The sequence below is a fragment of the Quercus lobata genome, chromosome 6 (genome assembly GCF_001633185.2).
Source record: "Quercus lobata isolate SW786 chromosome 6, ValleyOak3.0 Primary Assembly, whole genome shotgun sequence".
Taxonomy (NCBI): Eukaryota; Viridiplantae; Streptophyta; class Magnoliopsida; order Fagales; family Fagaceae; genus Quercus; species Quercus lobata.
In genome coordinates, this window is record NC_044909.1 from 22,977,064 (window position 1) to 23,003,613 (window position 26,550).

Below are 26,550 nucleotides of genomic sequence, written 5' to 3' on the forward strand. Positions count from 1 at the left end.
GTCTTCAAAATCTTCATCTAGCTCATTAAATGTCTCTAGTACCTATCCGAGTAAGTTTTTAGTGTCTCGCCCTCTTTCATCACCATGGACAACAGGGAATTTAGGGGACAAGGAATCCTGCTACATGTAACAAATCGGGCCCCGAAAGCCCTAGTGAGCTCTTGAAAAGAGCCAATTGAGCCTTCATCTAGCTCGTCAAATCATCTCATCACGATAGGCCCCAAGCTAGAGGGGAATACTTTACACATCAAAGCCTTATTCCTTGAATGAATAGCCATCCTTTGATTGAAATGATTGATGTGCTCAACTAGATCAGTCCTCCCGTTGTAAACGGTAAAAGTGGGCTACACAAAATGATGAGGAAGTTTGGCCCTGTCAATCCTTTGCGTAAACGATGATTTTGAAATCTGGTGCAAAGCTCTACTCATTGCAACGTTCCCCAAACTCCTATGGGTCGGACTTTTACTCATTTCCTTATGATAGTGTTCCTCGTAGGAAAGGATTCATTAGGAGGGGTTCTTGATCGTGGCCTATAACTGCTATCTTCCCTGATTCAGATCTAGAGCTTGAAGGAGATGCCATTCTCTGTTTACGACATAATTTTTTGCGCAAATGGTCTATCTCCAATTGGAGATTCCTAGTTTCCTCCCTATGCGACACATGACTCCCAGTTCTTGACTGACTCCTACTAGTATGAGTTGTATGCACACTAACTTCACAATCTCTCCTTTGTTCTAAATTAAGAGAATGGTCTTGACATTGAGATCCCACAGATTCTTCTCGATTTAGTCTTGAACCCACCCTGACTGAACAAGATTACAAGTACTTCCCTGTTTCCCACAGACGACACCAATTGTAAGGACTAGAATTAGACCCTCAGCCCATTAGAAATGGATGAGAGCCCATCAAGTCCAAAATAATATATTTGTTAGAGAATTAATTTTATAGTTAAAGACTCAGCAAATCAAGTATGGGCCACAATAGATTGGCTTCATGCTAGAAAGATAAGAAAACATAATTTGAAGGGAATAACACTTTTTGGTCAAATTTGAGGATGAAGTGTTCTTATATTCACTCAAGTTTATCTAAGTACAAGGTGTTCTATTCTTTTTCTTATTTTCTTTTTAGATTACATACCCCATTTTTCACGAGGGCCATTTCCTTATATAGTACTATTCTTTTCAATCCCAACCTTCCACTTGTTGATCATGTAGGCGATCTTTTGGATGCTTGTCCCATTAGAAACCTCCTAGAAACTTTGTATGTAGTTGTGAGCTGAGATATCCTTGCTTAGGGGTCATTTCCACATAAATGCGGCCAGTTGGTTAGGTGCAGAACATTTAATGTGATGGTGGCAACTTTCTTCTGAGATGTTTCTTGGTTTACTATGGACTCCTTTATCTGAAACTTATCCTTATAAGTATGGTAGCCTCTTACACGGTATTCTTTAGGCAACCGGGCTCCAACCTTATATAACGCTTCCCAAGGAAGATTGGATCCTCGGGAGACACCATTTGTTCATTATTACTTGTCCTTGTCCTCAACCCATTGTCCCACACACTTATCTTATTGTTCGACCATCCTTGGGCTCCTTTATCCTCGGGTGTGACCCACGGCCCAATACTCCTACTCGGCTCATTTATTCCCACAACTTGTATTTCAAATCCTCCTCAAGCTTTTCCATTCCTCAAATGTGTGAAGTGTTTATATTTTAGATTCTTCTTTTACTAGTTAATAACCTGTGCGATGTACGAAAAAAGTTTAATAAAATATGTGTATTTTTTCTCTTTTATTTTTTATATCTAAATAATAAAATCTAATAATTATGAAAGCTATAAATAAACATCTATTATGATTGTATTTGTAATTTTTGTATATGGAACTATGTATTATCGTTTTAAAAAATATGATATGATAAGATTCTAATAGAGGTTTTAAATGTAGAATAGAATCTAAATTCAATAAAAATATAAATTAGAATAATTATGTGTAAAATTGTGAAACCTCCAAATCTTATGTGGTACAATAAAAATAAATCAACCAAAAGTTCGGTTTATATATATATATATATATTATATAATTTTTCAGAGCCATATATTATAAATTATAGATATATTGTTTTGGTTCACACTTATTTTTTATTTTTCATGTTATAAGTATGATAGTATTTTAAACTTATGGTGTTCATTCTATGATGATTGTTCTTTATCATCTAACTAAGACATTAATTAGGTGTTTGGTGTAGGAGGGGATTGAACCCCAAATATTTACTTAAGAGACAAGAAACTTTATTAATTAAGTGAATCGGAACCCAGTTTTGGTTCGCAATTATAAAACTTTTTTTTTTTTAACAAATGTAATTATAGAACTTTCGTTTCTTGGGAATGAAGGGTTTCTATATCTGTAATGTATATAAATAAATATCTCAAAACATAATTTCTTTAAATATATAAATATCTCAACAAAATTTCTTTATATTATCATGTAGTTGTTAAAGAAAATTTTTGAGATATTTCTTTAAAATTTAAATACATGATGGTGGAAATGTATGTAAAGAAATAAAAGGAGAAATTATATTTTACCACTCTAAATTTTATCTTAGATTACATTTTGTATCCTAAACTTTTTTTATTTGTTTGAGCAATGCACTCTAAACTTTTTTAAAAACACGTTTCACACCCTAAACTATGATTCTTGTTACATTTTGCACCTTGACGTCAAGTTTGCTGTTAATTTGGATGGAAAAGTATGGCATCACGTGAAAAGACTCAATTGCTCATCTTCTCAATTCCTTAAAAGCAAATGAGAAATTACATTTTACCACCCTAAACTATACTCTCTATCACACTTTGCATCCTAAACTCTGGATTTCCATCAAAGTTAACAGCGAACTTGATATCGGGGGTGTAAAGTATAACAAAGATCATAATTTATGGTACAAAATGTGCATTTGAAAAGTTAAGAGTGCAAACTGTAATCTGGGGTAGAGTTGGTGGTAAAGTGAAATTACCCTTAAATAAAATTACGTAAATAAGTTAAAAATAACTTCTTTTTATTTTTTTTTGGTGAGAATCCAAGTGAAAAATAATTTAGTGGCGTGGGATGGCCGGCTTTTGGAACCATACTGTCTTTTTCTGTTTTTCGGAACTATCCTTTTCCATTTCTTGTTTAATCTCAAATGTGTGTGCACGCGCGTGTGTATATATATATGAACCCTTGGTTTATTAAAAAAAAAAAAAAAATTCTTGGTAATATCATGTTGGAGAATCTGAAAAAAATTTGCCTATACACTTTACATGCTAGCGCTTTCTGAACTTTTTTTTTTTTAATAAATAAAAATAAATTTTAAATTGTAATCGTTTAAGTATAAAACCTGTCATTATTTAAGAATTAAGAGAATTGACTCTTTTACTTTCATTTTTTCAGCCTTTTTTAATTTAATCAATCTCTTATTTGGAGAGTTTAATTTTTATTTATTTTTTATATGTAGATGTATGTTGGCTTTTTTTTTTTTTTTTTTTTTCCTTGAGCCTGTATGTTGGACTTGGATTGTTAGTGGGAGAGAATTTGATTGAAAATTTTAAGTTAAATTATAATAATTTAGCTTTATGTCTTTTTTAGAATTAAACCACTCTTTAGCGTGCGCTACCAATTAAAAAGTTAGCTTATTTTACTATTCAACTTATTTTTATTACTATTCATAGGCTCTACAGCACTTTTTGGTACTATTCATGAGTTTCACGATATTATTTCCGTTAACTTTTACCTTTATCTACAATACTTTTAAAAAAAAGTTTTTAGTTTCAGCAAAATAAACGGATTCCAAACAGACCCTTAATTAAGTAATAGAATTATTTTTGAAAGTACAAAAAAAAAAAGACACAAAAATGTTTCATTCCAATTTTATATAAAGTAAGTCTACTGCATTATCAATAAATAAATAAATTTAATTCCACAATAAAATTTTCAATTACTAGGATGGAAAATTGGGATTGATATTCAATAAAGAAGATGTTAGAGATAATCTCATGTAAAAGTCATGTTATACTAATCTATATAATCTTAATATACATAAAATTAAAAACATTTAACTTTTGGTAAATTTCATAATATTTTATCACCTAAATTTTTGAGACCTCATAATTTTACACATCATATATATATATATATATATATTTTTTTTATACAAGATATAATTTCTACTCTAACCTAATCTAAGTGTATATGTGTGTGAAACTCCCTCCTGAAGACTTGAACGTTGGCTCTTGCCTGTCACACCTCACAAGCACTTATTCTTGGGAGCGATCACCACACTAAGGGTTTAAACCCTCCAACATCATATTTTCTTTAAAAGGTGTAAAAAAATTGATAGTTCATAGTTCCATATGCAAGTACAAATATAACAAATGTCCATTAATAATTACCATAATTAGAAGGGTCCGTTTGGATACAGCTGAAAACTGAAAACTGAAACTGAAAACTGAAAAACACTGTAGCAAAATAATTTTTAAATGTGTAAATAGTACCGTGGGACCCATTTTTAATATTTTTTTCTGAATAAAGTGATTGTGGGTCTCATGAACAGTGTGCAAACAGTGTATGAACAGTAAAATTTGTCTCTGCACAGTAAAATTTGTCTCCCACACAGTGTATGAACAGTACTTTTACTGTTCATTCGCTAAAAAAAAAAAAAAAAATTCTTAAATGCAAACGTGCGTTTGGGAAGTGCAAAACGCGCTTCCCAAATGCACTCTTAAAAAGAAAAGGCTATCATAGTTATCAATTTTATATTGAAGGCAAAAATATAAAAAGAGAAAGGTTTACATTTTGTTAAACTTTTGTGCATTGCACGAGTTAGCTAGCGACCAATGGTTTTGAATATAGATATATTTGACATGACATGACAGCAACATTAGTGGGTAATATGAGAGGGCAGAAGTAGTGAGGGTGGGGGAAGTAGGAAAAAATGGTCATAAAGGCTAAAGAGTAGAGGAAGAGGAAGGAAAACAAATGAAAATTCCACTTACCTACCTTCCAATCCAAGAAGGCAGCCGTCCTAGTCAAGAAATCCCATATTTATCTCTTTCTCTACAAAAACATGAGAAATACAGATACTACTTCTACTTCTACTTCGCCGTCTCTCTCTCTCTCTCTCTAAAGCTTCACACAGTTTTCCCTAACCTTTTTCTCAAATAAGCACTGCAATAATAAACAAAGAAACTTATACGTAGCCCTCCGCTTCCAGACAAAGAAACAGAGAGACTCGTCCATTCATACAACACCAAATAGCCCATTATTACAGTGAAGAGTGAGACTAGACGAGATAAAAGCATTCATTGTCGGCCATTAAAGCTTCAGCCAAGAGTTTTTTTGCCGAGACTGCTGCACAAAGTCTCGACTCTGCAATCTTTTTCAATAAAATAATACTGAGAAGATCCGTTTTGGATTCATTGCACTTTACGTTCCCGGCTTCAAAAGCCGCAAAATGAGCTAGAGAGTTTTTTTTTCTTCTTAGAACTCTTTTCTTTTAAAAAGAAAAGAAAAAAAAAATCTTGACCTTTGGATCCACTGTATCCCCACCATTTGTGAGAAAAAAAGCCGAACTGGGTTTGTTTTGTTTTCGTCTTTGGTTCATGAATTCCACTGTTTTCAGTTTGTCATCACTAGGAGGAGTCTGTTGGAACTGGTGGACTTGCTGCTTTTATTATCTCTTTTTTGATGACTGATTATTGGCTTTAGGAGGTATGTTTTATAATCTCTGCAATCCTTATTGGTATTTTTCAATTTTGAGAGTTGTTGGGGGCTCTTTTGCTGACTGAATTTCTGGGTTTTGGTTGGAAATTCTTGTCTGCTTTGTGAAGTTTCTGAATTACGAGTTGTTGGGTAGTTTTAATTGATGGATTTATCACTGTTTTGTAATTTGTATCAGTTTTTGAATTCCTCTTAGGCTGGTCTTTCGGTTCTTTAATATGATTGAATGGAATTGCATTCTCATGTCTTAAATTTCCATACTGGTTTGTTGAGTTATTTGAATATTGAATTTAGTTACACTTCATATGATTTATTCATCACTCTTTTGTATACATGATTGGATTTTGTAGCCAGAGTCTTTGTTCTAGTTACTATTGAAATTCTGGTGTCATTTGAGAAATTCAATTATCTTCATTTCAATTATGAAATTATGCATGTGCAGGATTTAATGTTTTCTAATTTATGTTGTAGTTTTGATCAAGCCGAGGGCTATTAAAATGTCAAGGAATTTCAATTCAAGGAGCATTTTAGGATTGGGTTTTGTCCTATTTGTGTTTGTTACTACTCTACTTGTTTGTACTTCAGAGGGTTTGAATTTGGAGGGGAAGTACCTCCTAGAGCTGAAAAATAGTCTTCGTGATGAATTTAACTTTTTGGGAAATTGGAATTCGAATGATCAAACACCATGTGCATGGATTGGTGTGAATTGCACTTTTGATAATGACCCAGTTGTTTGGTCGCTTGACTTGAGTTCAATGAATCTTTCTGGAATCTTGAGCCCTAGCATTGGCAGTTTGGTCCATCTAAATAAGCTTGATCTTGGTTACAATAGGTTCACCGGAGATATACCTCGGGAGATTGGAAACTGTTCCAGCTTGGAATATATCTATTTGAATAATAATCAGTTTGATGGGCATATTCCTTCTGAGTTAGGGAAGCTGCCTTATTTAAGAAGTTTGAATGTATGCAACAATAAAATCTCAGGTTCTATTCCGGAGGAGCTCGGAAACTTGTCTTTGTTGGTTGAGTTTGTGGCATACACCAACAATCTCACAGGTCCATTGCCTAGTTCTATTGGAAATCTTAAGAGCTTAACTAGATTTAGAGCTGGGCAAAATGCTATTTCTGGTAGCATACCAGCTGAAATAAGTAGATGTGAGAATTTAGAATTACTTGGTCTTGCCCAAAATAAAATAGGAGGGGAAATACCAAAGGGGATTGGGATGCTTGGGAAGTTGACAGATCTGATTCTCTGGGCTAACCAGCTTTCAGGATCTATCCCAAAGGAGCTTGGGAACTGTACGAGCCTTGATACTCTTGCTTTGTATGAGAATGTTCTTGTGGGATATATACCTAAGGAGATTGGGAACCTCAAAGCTCTAAGGAAGTTGTACCTCTATAGGAATGGGTTGAATGGAACAATTCCAAGGGAGATTGGGAATCTTTCTCTGGCATCAGAAATTGATTTCTCAGAGAACTATTTGACAGGTGAAATCCCCTCTGAGTTCAGTAAGATAACAGGCCTTCACTTACTGTACCTTTTTGGGAACCAGCTTACAGGTGTTATTCCAAATGAGATCAGTCACTTGAGGAACTTGACAAAGCTTGATCTCTCAATTAATAACCTCACCGGTCCTATTCCATTTGGGTTTCAATATTTGGCTAAAATGATCCAACTACAGCTTTTTAGTAACTTTCTAACTGGAAGCATTCCTCAGGGGCTTGGTCTTTACAGCCAACTTTGGGTGGTTGATTTCTCAGACAACCGGCTGACTGGAACAATACCTCCCCATCTTTGTCGACATTCTAACTTGATTTTGTTGAATCTGGAGTCTAATAACCTGTATGGAAATATCCCACCTGGAGTCATGAACTGCCAATCATTGGTGCAACTTCGTCTGGTTGGAAACAGGCTTACTGGGAGCTTTCCATCAGAGTTGTGCAGATTAGTGAACCTTTCTGCTCTTGAATTGGATCAGAACAGTTTCGCTGGTCCAGTTCCTCCTTCAGTTGGAAACTGCCAAAAATTACAAAGGCTTCACATTGCTGATAATTACTTTACAGAGTTGCCTAAGGAAATCGGAAATCTCTCTCAGTTGGTGACTTTTAATATTTCATCAAACTTGCTCACAGGACAGATTCTGCCTGAAATTTTTAACTGCAAGATGCTTCAACGACTTGATCTCAGCCAAAATAGGTTTGTAGGTGCATTACCAAATGAACTTGGAACACTTTCACAGTTAGAGCTTCTCATATTTTCGGAAAATAAATTCTCCGGAAATATACCTTCGGCATTGGGAAACCTCTCCCGTCTGACAGAGTTGCAGATGGGTGGCAACCAATTTTCTGGTGAAATACCTCCTGAGTTGGGTTCCCTTTCAAGCCTGCAGATTGCATTGAATCTTAGTAATAATGATCTCACTGGGAGAATACCACCAGAGCTTGGCAATCTTTATTTACTGGAATTCCTCTTCCTCAATAATAATCAATTGAGTGGTGAAATTCCTAGCACATTTGAAAGTCTGTCTAGTTTATTGGGGTGCAACCTCTCATTCAATAACCTTTCTGGACCTTTGCCTTATATACCACTGTTTCAGAACATGGCCATCAGCAGCTTTATTGGGAACAAAGGACTTTGTGGTGGCCCTCTCAGTGATTGCAGTGGAAATTCATCTTCTCCTTTTCCATCTTTGGAAAGAAATAATGCTCCACGGAGTAAAATCATTACGGTTATTGCAGCTGCTATAGGTGGGATTTCTCTCATTCTAATTGTAATTATTTTATACTTCATGAGACGCCCAGCTGAGACAGTTCCTTCCTTGCAAGATAATGAGATTCCATCTTCGGATTCAGATATCTACTTTCCTCCAAAAGAGGGGTTTACTTTCCAAGATCTGGTTGAGGCCACGGACAATTTTCACGACAGCTATGTGGTTGGAAGGGGAGCTTGTGGAACAGTTTATAAAGCAGTTATGCATTCTGGACTGATTGTAGCTGTTAAGAAGCTAGCATCTAATAGGGAGGGGGATAGCATTGAGAACAGTTTTCGGGCTGAGATTTCAACTCTTGGGAAGATTAGGCATCGTAATATTGTGAAGCTATTTGGTTTTTGTCATCATCAGGGTTCGAATCTGCTACTCTATGAGTACATGGCTAGGGGCAGCTTGGGTGAAATGCTGCATGGGGCTTCTTCTAGTTTGGAATGGCCAACTCGGTTCACAATTGCTCTTGGAGCCGCTGAAGGTCTTGCTTATTTACATCATGATTGCAAACCAAGGATTATTCACCGTGATATAAAGTCCAACAATATTCTACTTGATGACAGCTTTGAAGCTCATGTTGGTGACTTTGGTTTGGCAAAAGTAATTGACATGCCTCAGTCTAAATCAATGTCAGCGGTTGCAGGATCATATGGGTACATTGCTCCTGGTAAGCTTCATTTTAAGCCCTTTCAGACTCACAGAAAATACTGTTTAATTATCATTTGTCTATGAGACTATTGCAGATAAAAATATTCTTTAATAAGGTTAACGAAAATACTGTATAAGCATATAGTTATCTTTCCTAGACCATCATGAGGCATTTTATTTTTTAATAATATGAAACTTTCACACTGTAAATAGAAAAACTAACACTATCAAGTTAAGCTTAGAGGGGAAACCTCTCTATCTCTCTCTCTCTCTCACACATACACACACATCCCACATGAATTGCTTTGCCAAGTAATGCTTTTTCTCTATTATGATAGAGATTTATTTATTTCTAAAAGGGAATATGACATTTCATCATGCAGAGTATGCATACACTATGAAGGTTACAGAAAAATGTGACATATATAGCTACGGGGTTGTTCTGTTGGAGTTGCTGACTGGGAAAACTCCTGTACAGCCACTAGATGAAGGGGGTGATCTTGTCACATGGGTGAGAAACTATATTCGGGACCATTCATTGACATCTGGGATACTTGACCCCAGATTGAATCTTGAAGATAAAATTACAGTTGATCACATGCTTACTGTCTTTAAAATTGCTTTGATGTGCACGAGTATGTCCCCTTCGGAACGGCCATCAATGCGGGAAGTTGTGTTAATGCTTATTGAGTCTAATGAATGAGAAGGAAACTCTGCTATCTCCAACTTATGATTTCTTCTGAAAGTTGATGCCTTCTGTAAGTAAGTGACAGTTTTGAGTTTCTATTAACTGAGATGATTTTTTGGTGCTGATTCTTCGAATTTATCACAACTGCAAAAATGATAATCTCTTGTACATTTTATTCCCATTAGAAATTGTCATTACTGGACTTTTGTTTTTGTTAGTTTAAGGGGGTAATTGGTGTCTATCTTTAATACTATATTTCCTTTTGTAAGATACATTACGATCACCCTGGTGTACGGTTGCGGTACTATTCTGTGTATCTTAAACGTCATCAAATTAATTACATTTGTTGGAAGGTGATTCTCTTTATATCCAAGTGTAATGCTTTCAAGGATGTGAATCAATTCTTGTTCATTATCCTAAAGAACACTAATGAGGAAGAGTAAGTTGATTCAAGTTGAGGAAACAAAAAAAGGTAGATGAAGATAAAATACATTAGTAGTAGTGGTTGTAGAAAATGAAATGTCAATTAAGGTGACAACGAGTATGATTTTGAAGAGGATAGAATCGCTAAAAGGAATTCATATAGCCAATCCTGATTAGTCTGTTGAGAATTCATGGTTGACCCCAAAGTTTTGAGACTAAGGGTTCAACCATGAATTCTCAAAAAACTAAGTGCACCTTTACATCAAATCTCTAACCATGATTTTTTAAAATAAGTTTTGGCCCTAAGAAGAGGGGTAGCTTGATTTGAATTATTTCCTTCACTTAATGAGTTATGGTTCCTAATAGATTGTGCTACCTTGGAGTCTTCGAAATTATATAAAGTAGCCATGGACTTATGCGTTGTGAATGATAATTTATTTTTTTTTTATTTTTATGGTAGTCTCTTTCTTCTTCTTCTTCCTTTTTTTTTTTTTTTTTAAAAAAAAAAAAAAAAAGGTATATGTAACGTTTTTAATAACTCAAAGACAATGAAAAACCAATTGACTACTTCATAAATCACACACTAGAGTACATTTAATATCCTAAACAATTTATAAATTATGGTCCAAATCCATCATACAACTATACTATCAAAAAATGAACTACAACATGAATTACCTTTTGAATTACCACTTGAAGTTTTCACAATTGTTGGAAGAACTTAAATAAATAAAAAAATGTTTATCTCCAAAAAAAAAATGTTTTCATAAAGTTTTCTCATTAAACGTTACAATGCATAAAAGGAAAACCAATAATTGTTTATATACCTTAATTATCTGTTTTTAATAAAATATATTATTAAAAAATAATAAAATTTTTCTCAAGAATTCAAAAGTTAGCGAAAATGTCATTTTTAATAAAAGTTATTTATAACATTTTTTGTATAATTAAAAATTATATAGAATTTGGAAATTATTCTTTCAGTTTTAAATAAACTTTCTCAAACGCAATTTTTTATACCATACAATCCAAAAGATGGCTCAAGATGGTTGTAACTCTTTTTATTTTTTTATACAAAATTTAAATTTTATATTGATTGTATTTGTCAATTCATATTGTTCCTATAATATTTTTTGATGTAAAATATTTTAAAATAAGAAGATTACATGATTGACTAATTTGTTATCAATTGTTAACCTTTGTTATCATTATTCACTTAGTATTTTAACAATTGTTAACATTATATAAAATTTTGTATCATCATATAATCTTCTTATTCTCAATCATTGTTTTCTCCAATTAATTTTTATTTTCTCTCCTTTTTTATTACTTAATTGTAGTATTATTGTTGTTACACTTCAATTGAGCCATATTAGTGGTTATGTCATTATGATTATTCCTAATTTTTCCTATAATTTTTTTTTAAAAAATTTAGACATTTAAGATGAAAAAAAAAACTCCATTATTTAATAATCAAAATTTTATCTCTTTCTTAATTTTAACTCTTCTCATTATTAACTTCTCAACTTATTGTTACACTTTCTCTAACCTTTTTCATTTTTACCTTTTCATCTCCGCACTAATATTCACCTTAATTCATATGTGGTATAATGTATAATTTATTCTTAAAAATTTCCTGAAAATAATTTGTTATCCTTAAAAATTGAACTATTCCTAAAAGTATAAATTATTCTTTTTATTCTCAATAGTAGTTTTCTCTTTAAGATAATTAGATTGTATTTTCCAATTAATTTTTTATTTTCTCTTATTTTTTATTACTTAATTATAGCATTATTGTTGCTACACTCCAATTGAGTTACATCAACGGCCACGTCATTATCATTTTTCTTTCTAATTTTTCCTATAATTTTTTTTTTAACATTTACTCATTTAAGATGAATTAAAATCTCTATTTTTAATAATCAAAATATCATCTCACTCTTCTTGTTATACTTTCTCCAACCTTAGGCATTAAACCGTTATATTAATTATGTTCAATAAAGTATTGATGTGTTATTTTAGTGCATATGTGCATGTACAAGATGTATCACATAAATTTAATAAATTCAATTAAAAACTAAAGTGAGCATTAACTGACTAGCTATTGGAAAGTATGTCTTTTGTTTTGTTTTGGTTTTTTTTTTTTTTTTTTTTTTTTTTTTATAAAAAATAGCAATTTTAAAATACGCCTTTTGAAATTTTTTTTTTTTTTTTAAAATATCACAAGTAAATGTTTGATTTGGCTTTAGGCTAATTTGTTTGTTTGAACAATTTTTGATAAATGTTACGTTCATAATATTTTCACAACAAATCTTAGGTGGCAATTTTTATTGGTTCTAATTTACGTATTACTGAAATAGTTTTTTTTTGTCCATTGGTAATAACATGACACTTAGAATTTGTTATGAAAGTGTTGTGAAAATGTTATGAACATAGCATTTCTCACAATTTTTTGGTTCAATCCTTAATGGACCAAAATTTTGAAGATGTCAAAATTTATTTTTAATGGACTCAAATTTTTATTTAGGATGTTCAAGTTTTTTTTTAGGGTGGTCTAGTTTGTTTGTTTGTTTTGTTTTGTTTTTTCCCTAGGGTAGCCTTGGGCTTTACCACTTTATGCACTCATTAACCAAACCTTTATTTAAATATAGAACATAGCATTTCTCACAATTTTTTGGTTCAATCCTTAACGGACCAAAATTTTGAAGATGTCAAAATTTATTTTTAATGGACTCAAATTTTTATTTAGGATGTTCAAGTTTTTTTTTAGGGTGGTCAAGTTTGTTTGTTTTGTTTTGTTTTTTCCCTAGGGTAGCCTTGGGCTTTACCACTTTATGCACTCATTAACCAAACCCTTATTTAAATATAGAGACAAAAAGTAGCACTAAGAAATAGTTCATTGTGGACTGGAGGTACTGCATTAATTGATTTAATTCTAATTCCAATTATAACAAATGTCATACTGTCCAGTCTTAGAGCACTCACAACAGTGGTGCGATATTGGTATATTGCTATATTTTAGCTCCTCAAACACCAAAATCATGCTCCAGTAGTGGAGCTAAATCTATTTTTTTTAGCTCCATTGCTACAGTGCACATTTATAGATAGATGTGCACTGTTCATGAGAGCTAAAAAAAAATATTATTTTATTCTTGCCGGTTGATTAAAATAATAAAAAGTATCTCTCTCTCTCTCTCTCTCTCTCTCAGTTACTCCATGCCTCTCTCTCTCTCTCTCAATCACTCTCACCTCTCTATCTCAACATCTTCGACCCACGCCTCCGCCGGCCTCAACGTCACTGGCCCAAGCCTACCCAAGTCGCCGATCCACGTCTCCGACCCACGCCTCCGCCCAGTCCTCCATCTCAACGCTCACCCAACCCTAAATCATGCTCCGCTGATCCACGTGTCCGACCCAACGCCTCCACCTAGACCATTGCTTTGGTTTTCCGCCGATCAGACCCACGCCTCCATCTCAATGCTCACCCAACGCTTCCGCCCAGACCATTGCTTTGGTTTTCCACCGATCAGACCCACGCCTCCGCCCAGTCCTCCATCTCCATGCTCACCCAACGCCGATCAGACCATTGCTTTGGTTTTTCGCCGATCAGACCCATCCGCCTCAGACCCACTTCTCTTCCGCTGATCAGACCCACGCCGACACTATCCTCCTCACCGAAGCCCAGCTCTGTGATTGGAGATATTTTATTTTGTTTGTGATTGGTGATTTTGTTTGGTCTGGGTTGAGGAAAAAGATTGGAGATTTCGATTGTTTTGTTTTGTTTTTTTGTTTTTTGTTTTTGTTTTTTTGTTTGTTTGTTTTTTTTTTTCTGCTATGGACTGCTGGTGGTGGTGGTTATGGGTGTGGTTGTGGCTGTGGCTGATAGTAGAGGTGGTTGTGGTTGGTGCTGTGGATGTTTTTTGGGTAGTGAAATATATTATTTTATTGTAGGGAATATATTATTTTATTGTGATGTTTATATTATTTTATTGTGTTGAAAGCTAAAACAAATCCATTGTTGCAACATGTGTGTAGGTAAAATAGATAAAGTAACTTTTGGTGGAGCTAAAAAGCTAAATTTTTAGCTCCACTGCTGTGGATGCTCTTAGGATTCCATGCATGGACTAGTTGGTCTAATACTCCACGAACAAAGGTTACATATACCCTGATCTCGAGTCCAAATCTTCTGTACCACCTTATATGCTCCACTGTATACTCCACCAAACATATCTAGCCATGTGAATAGAAGATTATTAAACACAAACGGAAAACTTGACAGAGTCATGATATTTGGTTGAAATGCTCTAAGAGATTTATACTACTCATTACTATTTTCACGATGTATTACTTCTCACAAGAGCACCATAAACGTGGTTCTTTAAAGCAAATACTGAAGACAAATGTTAGAAAGACAAGGATTATTCAGTCCTAGAAAAAAAAAAAAAAAAAAAAAAAAAAACCAAGATTCTGTAAACAGAATAAGTAATTTTGGGATTATATTACAAAAGGAATTATAGAGACCTTAATTTTCATTTTTTTTTTTTTATAACAGATGTCATTGTTAATAGACGTGGGATGCTTACCCGCACTGAAAATGTGATGACTACAATTTTCTCCCAAGATGGCCTAAAGAATTCTTCAAGTTCAATAGCTGAACTTATTTGGTACTCTAGACTAGAGCCAATTCATGATAAATGTATTTTAGTTATGATTGACGTTATATGCACTGACAAGTTCTCCAAAGTCCAAAGTAGTGTCTTGGTTTCGTCTTATAAAAGGAGGTTACAGTTACAACTTACACATGATTACTTTTCCCGTGCTTCCGCCAAATTATGTATAGAAACTTAGGCCATGTTTGGTTTACTTTTTTTCTTCACTCAATTTTCGTCACTCATCACTCATCACTCAAAATACCCTACCTGTTTGGCACCATCACTTACTTGTCATCACTCAATATTTTTCACATTATTTGTGGGTCCTATACTTGTCACACGGTGCAGGTGTTTTTTTTTTTTTTTTTTTTTTTTTTTTTTTCATTTAGTATCACCGAACCCAGTGAAAAAAAAAAAAAAAAAAAAAACCCAGAACAAACCGAACCAGTGAAAGAAAGAAGAAGAAGAAAAAAAAAAGAACCAAATAGCCAACCCAGGAGAAGAAAGGAAAAAAAAAAGTCAAAAGTGGTCAAAAGTTGCGGCTGGGTACTGTTTGTGGGTCTCCTATGTGTATTTAATTACAATATTACCATTAAGTTATGAGTTATAGAAACTGAAAACAGCCAAAATGTGTTTTCAGTTTCCATAACTCATAACTCAAAAATCAGAGAATTGAATGATGGAAACAGAGTTATGGACTTCCCAAATAACCTTTTTGCTATGGGTCCTACCATTTTTGAGTTATAAGTTATGGAACAAAGATATGAGTTATGAAAATTGACAAATCAAACACCCCCTTAGCAATCAAATTTTATTTTAATGGATTCTATTTTTTTAAAAAAAAATTGTAATGAGTTGTTTTTGGTAGAAACTAAAGTTTTTCCCATCATTATGATGGTTAGAGGTTATTTATTTATTTTGTTTTTTGAGAGAGTTTTAACTTATGGCGTTCGCTCTTAATGATAGATGTTATTCTTATATTATATTTTGAGATGAATATTGTATATTTGATCAACAATTAAACTCTTTATATTTATTTTTAATCTTTATTTTGAAGTAAAATTTCTCACTCAACCTTTATTTTAAATTAGAAATTTTTTTGGTTATTTTTTTGATTAAATACTATGGGTCATAGACACATACCTTGGTGGAACGAATCACCTATTTTCTGGATCTTATCCTTTGCTTGCTTTATTAACTCATCCTCACAATCTTTTTGCATTTTGGACCACTTTCAAGTTGCCAAAAAGGTAACTAGAGTCTCCTCTATATCCCATACTCCAAATTCTAGGGAAATTGTAGATGGTGTCTCTAGTAAGGTTTTCAGATTTGGACCATTCATTGAACCGTAAAAGAGAGAGGTTCAAGGTTTTTGAGGTCAAACCAAGGTCGAATCGTGATGACGTCATAATTAATTTAATAATTAATTAAAGCCTAAATATAGATATTAAATTTATAAAACTAGCAAAATTGACTAATATATCTATATATGTGAGAGAAATTTAATAATTTTCAAGCATATATTTAATAATTAAATAAGAAAGTTAATAAAATAAAATAATAACCATGAAAACATTAAAATTTATGATTAATTTTTGAATTAAAGTTGAATATCTTTGAAGGATTTTAATTATAATTTTTTTTATTTCTTGTAAGAGATGGATAATTTAATTAAATAGAATAAAATTGTGTTAAGTTGTTTTTATTAAAAAAAAAAAATGCTAAGGGGTTGGACCGCACGGTTCTTGCCACCGGTTCGTGCGGTCCAACTTCGGTTTTATGGGTTCACGGAATTAACAAAAAATCCGGTTCTTTATGCTTAAAAAACTGGTTTTCATCTCGATTTTCACAGTCCAACCTCCTGATCCGGTACGATTCTGAAAACCTTGGTCTTTAGGAAGATGGGTTATTTGAGAGCTCACAAAATTTTATGTATTCTCACACTTGGAGTATTTAAAATATTCTTATGGATCCACCCATTGTCATATGTGGTTACTAAAAATACTCAACCACTAAGTGTGCATTTGGATGTTGATTAAAATTATAAATTATTTCATTATTCAGTTTATTTTTACTATTATTCATTGGCCCCACTACAGTTTTTGGCATTATTCATGGGCCCACTGTACTATTTCAACTATTCATGGACTCACGGTACTATTTCAACTAATGTTTACTTTTATCCTTTATCTACAGTACTTTCAGTAATAAGTTTTCAGTTTCAACAAAATAAGCCATATCCAAACCGACGTCTAAATTACTCCACTATCCGTTTAAAATTTAAATGAGAAATTTAAAGTTTAAACTCACTTATCACCTATGTAAATGATCCATAGGTCATAATCTATGAGTTGGGTCCCTTTCTAACAATTTTGAATTTTAATTTATTTTGAATGGATTTTACCTTTAAGGAAAGTGAAAAATATATAACTTTTGTTGAACTATAATGGGCATCGGGTTAGCAACTCTTTCATATTTGCAGCCTAATTTTGTCCATCTCATATGTAACTTTGTTGCTTTTCATCACACACTCGCCCACTCCTCCGCTCTCGTCTTCCCTCCCTAATCAAGCGGTTGCCGTGGTTAGCATCAAATTTTTGGAGAAGCTCCTCACCGCCACCGACACCGCCACTTCGCCCTTTCGGCGAAGCCAGGATTTAGAGGTAATTGCAAACAAATTTTAGTACAAATCTAAGGTAGGGTTTATGTAAGGGCTGAGATTATAAGTTTAAATCAGGAATATATAAAATAAAGAGTACGATTAGGAGGAAAATTTGTTTCTTCCAAAACCCTCACCTTGGGGTTAAGGAAATCTCACTTTTTTTTTTATTTTTTTTTTTGTGGTCGTTTAATTGTTAACAGAACTGGGTTTTGTTAATTTGGGATTATGGAATGTGAAATTGAAGGTTATGGTTGTGTTGATAAATGGATGGGTGAGCATGTGCATGTGAACAACATAGCGAATGGGCAAAAGGGTTGGGTCCAATTCATTAATTGGACTGTTTTGAGTTTTCGTTTTTGTTTTTGATAATTCGATGGTTGGGGGAGGGGGATTTGAACCTTGGACCGCTCTGTAGGAAACACCAGCAGATGCCAGTTGAGCTACAACCTGTTTTGAGTTTGAGAGTGAATATAGGGAAATTGCCTTGAGGATGTGTATTGTCTTTGGGTTTATTGAGCAAACTAGAGAGGGAAGTGTGAAACAAGAGCTTTGTGTGGGGACAAATCCCTTGAGTTATGGTGCTGTAATGTCTTTGGAAATATTAGGATTTTAAGTTTACATGGGCTGGTTGAGGACAAAGTCCATAGTAAGATATATGTTTAAGCTGTAGCTTTTAATTGGATGTGAGTTGCACTTGTAACTATTGGATGTTGGGAGGCCTATGGTCCTTTTGATAGTGTTTTTTAGTGTCATCAGGGTTGTCATTATGGTACACAAACATGGTTTTTTTTTATTCCCTTTTAAAGCTATCCAACAATGCATAAAATGGGTCTTTGTATTACCACACTGCTGACTCCCTTCCAACGGGTTTAACAATGATAGGAGCTGGAGACCCACTGGGTTTGGCACATGGAATATTTGAAGTAATCTCCAAATTTTTTCAATTAGAATGCTTGATTCACGTTTTTACACAATTAGGTCAGAAATAATCTAAATACAACAGAAGTTGGAAGTTGCCCTTTCAAAGGGCTGGAAAGTTTGAAACTCATGATTTTAGATTATAGGGCCAAAACCCCATGGAAGTAGTGTCTTCAAGTGTGGAATTTTTAAAATTTATTTAATGTGTATGTTAGGATGAATTTGATGATTTCATTTGCGAATTTTTGTTGTTGTGTTGATAACTTGACACTTGGTTGCTATGAGTTGTAGTAGAATGCATTATGTTGGCCCAACCCTATGGTGGCCAAGAATGCTGAATCCTATGTAAATGTTTGTAGTGAAATTTGACTTTCTGTGGGTCAGTTGAATACATCTTGAGTGTTAGAGTTAAGTTTAACCTTATGAAATGGGTGATGGAAGGCCTTAAAGACTTTTATTCAAGGTCCATAGGTGTCTTGTTAAGTCTAAATTAACTGAGAATAATAAGAAGAGGGGGGGGGGGGGGGGAATTGTAAAGTCTTTTTCATCAATTGGAAATGAAGACAAACCGGATTTATTAAATTTTCCCCAAAATTAAATACAACTAAGCCGCATTAATTTCTTTTATTTCCGCTTAAGTTTTTGTTAAGCGTGTATATTTCTCTCTCTATAAGCGCATTAAAACATTTAGCAGATGATTTTGTATTCTTTGTTTCCAAACTGTTTAACTAATTTACTAACAATGGAAGAAAGGGGTTAATGAAGGAAACTCTTTTGGATTTTGTGTAAATACAACTTTATTTTGTTTTGTGTATGTTGTTCTTGTTTGGCACAGTTTAGAGGAGTGTTTTATTTTCTTGGGTTCCAAACTGGTTAACCAGTTACTAATTATAAAAGTAAGATAGATAGGTTAGTGAAGGATCCTCTTTTGGATTTTGTGCAAACACAACTTACTTTATGGTTTTACAGTAGTTATAATTCATGAGAATTTTTGTTTCCACTTATTGGTTTATGCATGTTAATTCTTGAGACTAAAATTTTGATTTGTTATTTTGTAGCGGTTTGTTGAAGCTTGTTGAGTTCTTACAATTAGAATGATATACACGGCGATTGACAACTTCTACTTAACTGATGAGGAGCTAAAGAACTCACCATCTAGGAAAGATGGTATAGATGAAGCGACTGAAACTATCTTACGAATATATGGCTGTGATCTCATCCAAGAAAGTGGCATCTTGCTTAGACTGTATCCTGTTTTGATTTCTTTATATATTGAATATATGTTGGTATATGAAATTGTATGCTTTTCCTAATTTTGTTGGTTCATCATGTTGCCTTAATCTTCTTACTTACAGACCTCAAGCAGTAATGGCCACTGGGCAGGTTCTATTCCATCGTTTCTATTGCAAGAAATCATTTGCCCGCTTCAATGTGAAGGTTAAACTTTGTCTCCCATCACTCTCTTGCTGAGATATAGATAATAAACAAAGGAAAAGGAATGATTTTTATTTTTTATTTGGAAGTACATTCATGTTCTAGTTTCATATCGATATTGCCCCTCTGCTAAGTCAAATATTTGCATTGAGCTTCATTGAATTAGGGTCCGTTTTCTCTGCAGAAAGTTCTATAAAACTTCTATACCTTGTTTTGCAGAAAGTTGCTGCGAGCTGTGTATGGCTTGCATCGAAGCTTGAGGAAAGTCCAAGAAAAGCAAGACAAGTCCTCGTTGTTTTCCACAGAATGGAATGTAGGAGGGAGAACTTACCAATAGAGCATTTGGAGGTTGGTTCGCAGGTTAGGCATCCACCTTCTTTATTATGATATTAACTTGGTTTTTGTTTTTCATTTTCTTATTTGGCACAAGAATTGAGTTTTCCAAATTACTTATTTTTTTATTTTTCCCCCCTTCTTTTTGGCAGCCACCAAGTATAATGTCTTTGTTGAATAGGTTTTAATTTTAGCAGTTCATGTGTATTTGCGTTTAAAATTATTTTTTTTCCTCTAAAAAAACCAGTAAATTCTCATGTTTTCCTTTTTTTTTCCTAACAGAAATATCATGACCTCAAAACTGACTTGAGCAGAACAGAAAGACATATATTGAAAGAGATGGGATTCGTTTGTCATGTTGAACATCCTCATAAATTCATATCTAACTACCTTGCTACTCTTGAAACACCTCCAGAACTGAGGCAGGAAGCTTGGAATCTAGCAAATGATAGGTACTTCTTATAAATTAACTACTCACGGACACAAGTTATGCACTTTCTATTCTTATCGTTTGGTTATCCGTTGAACACGAAAATTTTGCATCTAGAACTTTTATAGTTCAATTGGGTCGGTTTAAGAACAGTTTATTTAGTTGAAACTAAAAACTTTTTGCTGAAAGTACTGTAGAAAAAGTTAAATGTTAGCTGAATAGTACAGTGAGACTCATGAATAGTACAAAAAAGTGCAATGGGACTCATAAATAGTAGCAAAAATAAGCTAAAAACTCTAATAAGCTTCAACTTTCATCACTTCCCAAACATACTCTAAGTGTCATTTAGTTTACATATATATATGTTGATGTGTGGGAGCCCCTCCATGGTTTTAAAAGCCACACTGGACTGGCTGGTTCAACCATGAACTGGCCAATAATCCTGCCTGGTTATGCTAAAAAACTGGAAATTTAATAAAATCTGGAAAAAACCAGAAAACCAGAAATTCAATAGGTAAATTGAGAATTGAGAACTGGACTGGTTAAACTGGTGATGGATCTGAAAATGCAGCCAAACAGTAGCATTTTCTCTGAAAATGGGTGTGGCAGGTCATGAGGATGGTGATGCAACACTTTACAGTCAAGTCCACTCTAAATATGGAAATTCTACCTTGTGGGTTCAAGGTAACTATAAAATACTCGTAGAGTACCATAAATGTATACTCCCTCCTCTCACATAATTGTGGGTTTCACTAATAAAATTCATGGTGGGACCCACAATTCATGTGAGGGGGAGGGGGAGGGGGAGGGGGAGGTGGAGAGGGGGAGTACGCATGTATGGTATTCCCGGAGTATTCAATAATTTTCTGTGGGTTCATCCCAACTTGCCATCACTGAAAATAGGATGAAAAAATCTTTCTTTCTTTTTTGTTAACTTACCATACTAGTACCTAATGGATTTCTTTGGCAATGATGTCCAAGTAATCTCCAGAGGGGGTTGGACATAAAAAGGAGACTCTGAGACAAAGAGACTTGGCTCTCTAAAAAAAAAAAAAAAAACCATTATGGTACAGAGCAAGGTCTTAAATTTGATGATAGAATAAAGTGGAGTTTGGAGGAGAGGCATTTTGTCTTGCTTTTCTGTGGCTCTCTCTCTCTCTCTCTCTCTCTGAAGCTGTCTCAAGGCTTTTACGCCAATTCAAAGCCCAATTCAAAGACAAGGTTATGGATAATTTGCTCACTCACCAAAGACACTTCCCATACCTCCTCTCTCTTACCTCTGACCAACGTACCACAGTCAGTAGATTAAGGTTGGATCTAATACCCAAGAAACTTATTAATGTTTTTATTTGTGCACCCCTCCTTATGAAATTGGTTAGTTAAGTATTTTTATTTTCATTAATATAGGAACGTGGGAAATTTCACTTGGAAAAATTGTTTTAATGTTATGATAATTTTTTTACTAAATATGGCTAATTGTCATACATTTAGAATTTATATAATTTAATTGTATTATTAAATAAAATATTTATTTTGTCACCATTTCGACTACCGGTCCAACCTTAGTTGGACCAAAAAACTGGGATCTAGTTCCTTTTCAGGTTGGACCAAAAAACTGGGATCTAGTCCCTTTTCCGGTTCTCTATTCGGTCTGATTTTTAAATCCATGGAGCCTTCTCCCCCTTCTTTTGACTATTAGAACAAACAATGATTTGTATTTTTCAATCAGCCCATTTAAGCCCCATATTCTGTTTGTTTTTTATGATCATGTTTTATTTGGTGTTTAGATCCTTGTTATTTTTTTGCCTCTCTTTAATTCTTTTTGCTTCTTGAATCTTATAAATGGCCTTTGTATGTTTCTCTTGCCATGCTTATAGTTTGATCTATTCTCGTTTTCCATTAGCCTTTTCTTTTAGATTTATAGCTTATTTGCTTATGTCCTGCTTTTAAAAGCCTCACTTCTTCTAGGGACAACCATACTTTACCCAACTTTCAACAAATAAGCAATTAGCAATTTGCGAAAAGCTGCATTTGAGAACACTGTTCTGATGATGCTATAGCATAAGAGTGATGTATACCCAAGAAGGCATCTGAAATTTATTTGTATATTTGATAGCCATACTATAGTGTGCAAGACAGTTGCATTTCTACCATGTTTCAGAATAATGGGTCTAATTCCAATGTACACAGCCTTTCCCTAATTTTTTTTAGTTGTGTTTTATGTCTGCCGATTGTTGTAGTGTTTCCATGTCTTTCACTATGGTTTACAGTTCCATTAGTAATCTGTTTTGTTGTGTAATTTTATTTTAACATTCAAATTTGGGCAGTTTGCGCACAACTTTGTGTGTTCGATTCAAGAGCGAGGTTGTGGCTTGTGGGGTTGTCTATGCTGCTGCTCGTCGGTTCCAAGTACCCCTTCCTGAGAATCCACCATGGTGGAAGGTATTTGATGCAGACAAATCTGGGATTGATGAAGTATGCAGAGTTCTGGCTGAGCTGTACAGCCTTCCTAAGGCACAGTACATTCCAGTCTGTAAGGATGGAGACTCTTTTACATTTTCGAACAAGTCAAGGGATTCACAATCTCAGCCAATTCCGAAGGTACTACTATTTTTTTGTTGTACTATTTTGAGTTTCACTGGAAATATAAAGCCTACAAATGCTCTTCTACAGTTTTTGCAATTTTCAATTCCTCAGCAAGTGTTGCATTTTTGTTTGTCAACTACTTGTCTTATTTCCAGTTATTCTTGCTATAGATGTGAGTTGTTAGACCATCTGGCAGTAGCACTTGAATTCTCTGTTTAGAGAAAGGATGGCAATTGTAAAGACATCAGAAAATTTGGTCCATCTTAGCATGGGATTTTTATTTCATTGCTGTACTATAAGAACTTCCATAGACTAGGGAGAGTTGAATCACTTAAGTATGGTGGGATTTTTGTTTCATTGCTGTTCTACTTCTACAGGAAATTTCACAGACTAGCCCTACAGCTAATATTAGGCCAGTTTCAGCAGCAATTAATCCTGAATCTGTTGGAGCCAAAGAAGTATTGGTTAGAGCAGCCATTGACAAGATGAAGGATTCTAAGAAAAGTGATGATGAATCAAAGAACATGTCTGTTGAGGGAGAGGCAAGAGAAGAGCCTCTGCCAAAATCTAATTCTGAACTCAAAACAGAGGCAAGTAGGGAAAGGAACAGGGAGAGAGAGAAGGAGAGGGAAAGGGAAAGGGACAGAGAGAGGGAGGACCGAATAAAGGCTCGGGATCGTGATAGGGGCAGGGATTCTGACCGTGAACGGGATCGAGAGGAAACAGAGAGGGACAGAGATAAAGCCAAGGATCGCAGTCATCGTTCCAAGGATAGAGGAAAGGATTCAGGTATGTTTACAACCAATTTTGTTCATGAATCTGATGCCATTGTTAATACTTATTTTAAGGTTGTTTCTTTGATTTTGTATTGTGGTCTAATCTTTTCTAATTGTTCTTTGATTATCTAGTGATATTCTTTTTCTCTTGTGAATGCAGGAGGACATTCAGGGAAATCAAGACATCACTCATCAAGAGGTATACATTTTGTTTCCCTCTGGTATTTTATATTCAATATGGTTTCTTGTTTAACCATAGGTCCATTATTTGAACCTCTTCATTTTCAGATCGTGACTACCACAGTTCCTCTTATTCTTCAAGGGAGAAGGATCGCCATAGACATCATTCATATGCTTAAACCTGTCTTCAAGGTATGCTAGTTGTATATTGTATCTATCTTGATCATCATGTCTGCAAAGAGGAAATAAGTACTACTACTGGGGGAGAGAGATCATCTCACTTGAAACAAGAATTATTTTGACTTGAAATGTACAACCTTAATTTTGATGACTGATCTGTGGTCTAATCCCAATTGTTGATCTTGTATTCAGCCCTCTGTAATGCAGGCACAACACTCGTAGTGCTTTGCTTATCTTCTGGCTATCTGCAATAGCTTGCTGCATTATTGTATTATGACGCAGGAGCTTGCCACTTCATGGGACGTGCAGCAATTGGTAGCTGGTACTACTTGGGAGGTGCCAGCCTGGGGGGTCTGTCTTGAATGCTTTACGAATGAGAATCCATGTTCATTTGATATCTTTGGCAAGTTTACACCCCTAGAAATGCATGCAGGATGATGTGCCTTGCATTGCTGCTATGTGAACAGCTTATGTTTTTTGATAAACATCAGACTATATGATATGTCAAAGATTCCTCACTGATCCCATTTTTCCGCACCAGTGCTGCTTGTTTTATAGATTTTTTGGGCGTAGTTGTACCAGCTGTATATGTTGAATTGCTCTTATTATATAGCAAGAGTAATGTTATTGCAGCCGAACATGTTCTCATTTTAGTGCTAATATCTTATTACAACGGGTTCTCTGGATCCCCGTCTAAATTTTTTGGATATGGTTTACTTAAAATCAAGCTTGACTCTTGAGAGTTCTAGAATCCATGCCTTGACTAGATGTTATCTTAGCTTTCCTTCCAAATCAATTTTTTTAGCTATCCTTCCAAGTTACTCAGGCAAATATGCGCATAAACATGCGCACCATTTCCAACTGTCATTACCAACTGAACAACGGGTAAGCAATGCTATTGACTGAAGTAGTACCATGTGTTGCATGAGAATTGAGATTAAGGGTCCGTTTGGATTAAACTTATTATTGCTGAAACTGAAAACTGAAAATACTGTAGCAAAATGATTTTTAAATATGTAAATAGTGTTATGGGATCCGTGAACAGTATATAAACAGTGCATAAATAGTATTTTTTGTCTCTTACACATTAAAATCATGTGATATTACTGTTTATGTGCAGGAGCAAAAAAAAAAAAAAACTGAAAACGCAAAACGTGGATGCCTCAGCTAAAACCAAACAGGTACTAAGTGATCAAGAGATCTATAGTAGCATGAAATGTGATGGGAATTGCATGAGTTTATCATTCTGCAAATGGAAGCCTCCATGCCTAATCAACATGAAAGAATGTAGTTCATTATTTCAATTAGTTTTGGCACATGAGACTAGAAATCCTAAACAAATTCTGGATTCCCTCACAAAGGTGCAGTTTTCAAGACAGTATGACGAGGGAGTAGATTACCCTAGAGAAGTTTGAGACCAAGAACGAGAGACACTGAATTTAGAGCAATGCTATCTTTCTACAAATTTAAGAAAGCAGTCATACAAATAGCAAGTTGTGGTATGAGATAGTATGAGAAAATATTAGACCAAAAATAAAGAAGACTTGTAAAACAACCAAATTCATTCCAAGTGTTATTAAAACTTAATTATAATGTCAATTACATTACATGTAGCTTAACTGGTACTTCCAAGTGTTTCTAACCATGATTCAAATCTTCCAATCCCAAATATTGTATTAAAAAAAAAAAAATTCATACATAATAACCACCTAAACATTTGCAAACATACAAGAAAAAAAAAAAAAAAATTCAGATTGGTGCATTGTCAATGATCTTAAAACAACACAAGAATCAGTCATACTTAGTTTGTCACGATTCTTTTCTTAACCAACTAGAATTATCCCAGTTAAGAAAGAACCCATTGTGCTTTACTAGCCAATAGACTGTTCCATGGCTCACATCTCCACAAGGCTAAAATGCATGCTAGGAAGCAAACTATCTTTCTCATAGAGCTTCACAGTAATGTAATGACTTATGTGTAACATTCCATTGGTAATCATCACCGACGTAAAGCGTGTACTCTCCGAGGTTTGTATCTATACGTGGTGAGGTGCATTGAATCCTCATCGGTTCGGAGTTGTTAGGCAAAGCATTGATGACATGAACGACGGCCCAATGATTGTCATG

At 34.3% G+C, this 26,550-nt stretch overlaps 2 protein-coding genes across 6 annotated transcripts; both read left to right on the forward strand.

Moving 5' to 3' along the window:
* The first annotated feature begins 4,953 nt into the window (after positions 1-4,953).
* Positions 4,954-10,215, forward strand: LOC115994679 (probable leucine-rich repeat receptor-like protein kinase At2g33170). The gene is made up of 3 exons (XM_031118902.1): positions 4,954-5,742; positions 6,223-9,180; positions 9,545-10,215. The coding sequence occupies exons 2-3, from the start codon at positions 6,249-6,251 to the stop codon at positions 9,862-9,864; spliced, it is 3,252 nt and encodes a 1,083-aa protein (XP_030974762.1). The 5' UTR covers positions 4,954-5,742; positions 6,223-6,248; the 3' UTR covers positions 9,865-10,215.
* A 7,150-nt stretch (positions 10,216-17,365) lies between these two features.
* On the forward strand, positions 17,366-25,130 carry LOC115994975 (cyclin-L1-1-like). Of its 5 annotated transcripts, none has more exons than XM_031119349.1 (10): positions 17,366-17,587; positions 19,563-19,750; positions 19,860-19,941; positions 20,158-20,298; positions 20,554-20,723; positions 23,029-23,302; positions 23,665-24,076; positions 24,227-24,262; positions 24,352-24,435; positions 24,616-25,130. In XM_031119349.1, exons 2-9 carry the CDS (start codon positions 19,599-19,601, stop codon positions 24,420-24,422), a joined length of 1,338 nt encoding a protein of 445 aa, XP_030975209.1. In that variant the 5' UTR covers positions 17,366-17,587; positions 19,563-19,598; the 3' UTR covers positions 24,423-24,435; positions 24,616-25,130. The 5 variants fall into 5 exon arrangements, with proteins under 5 accessions (XP_030975209.1, XP_030975208.1, XP_030975207.1 ...); XM_031119347.1 differs by having other exon boundaries at positions 17,367-17,587; positions 24,224-24,262; XM_031119348.1 differs by having other exon boundaries at positions 24,224-24,262; positions 24,352-25,130.
* Positions 25,131-26,550: the final 1,420 nt, after the last annotated feature.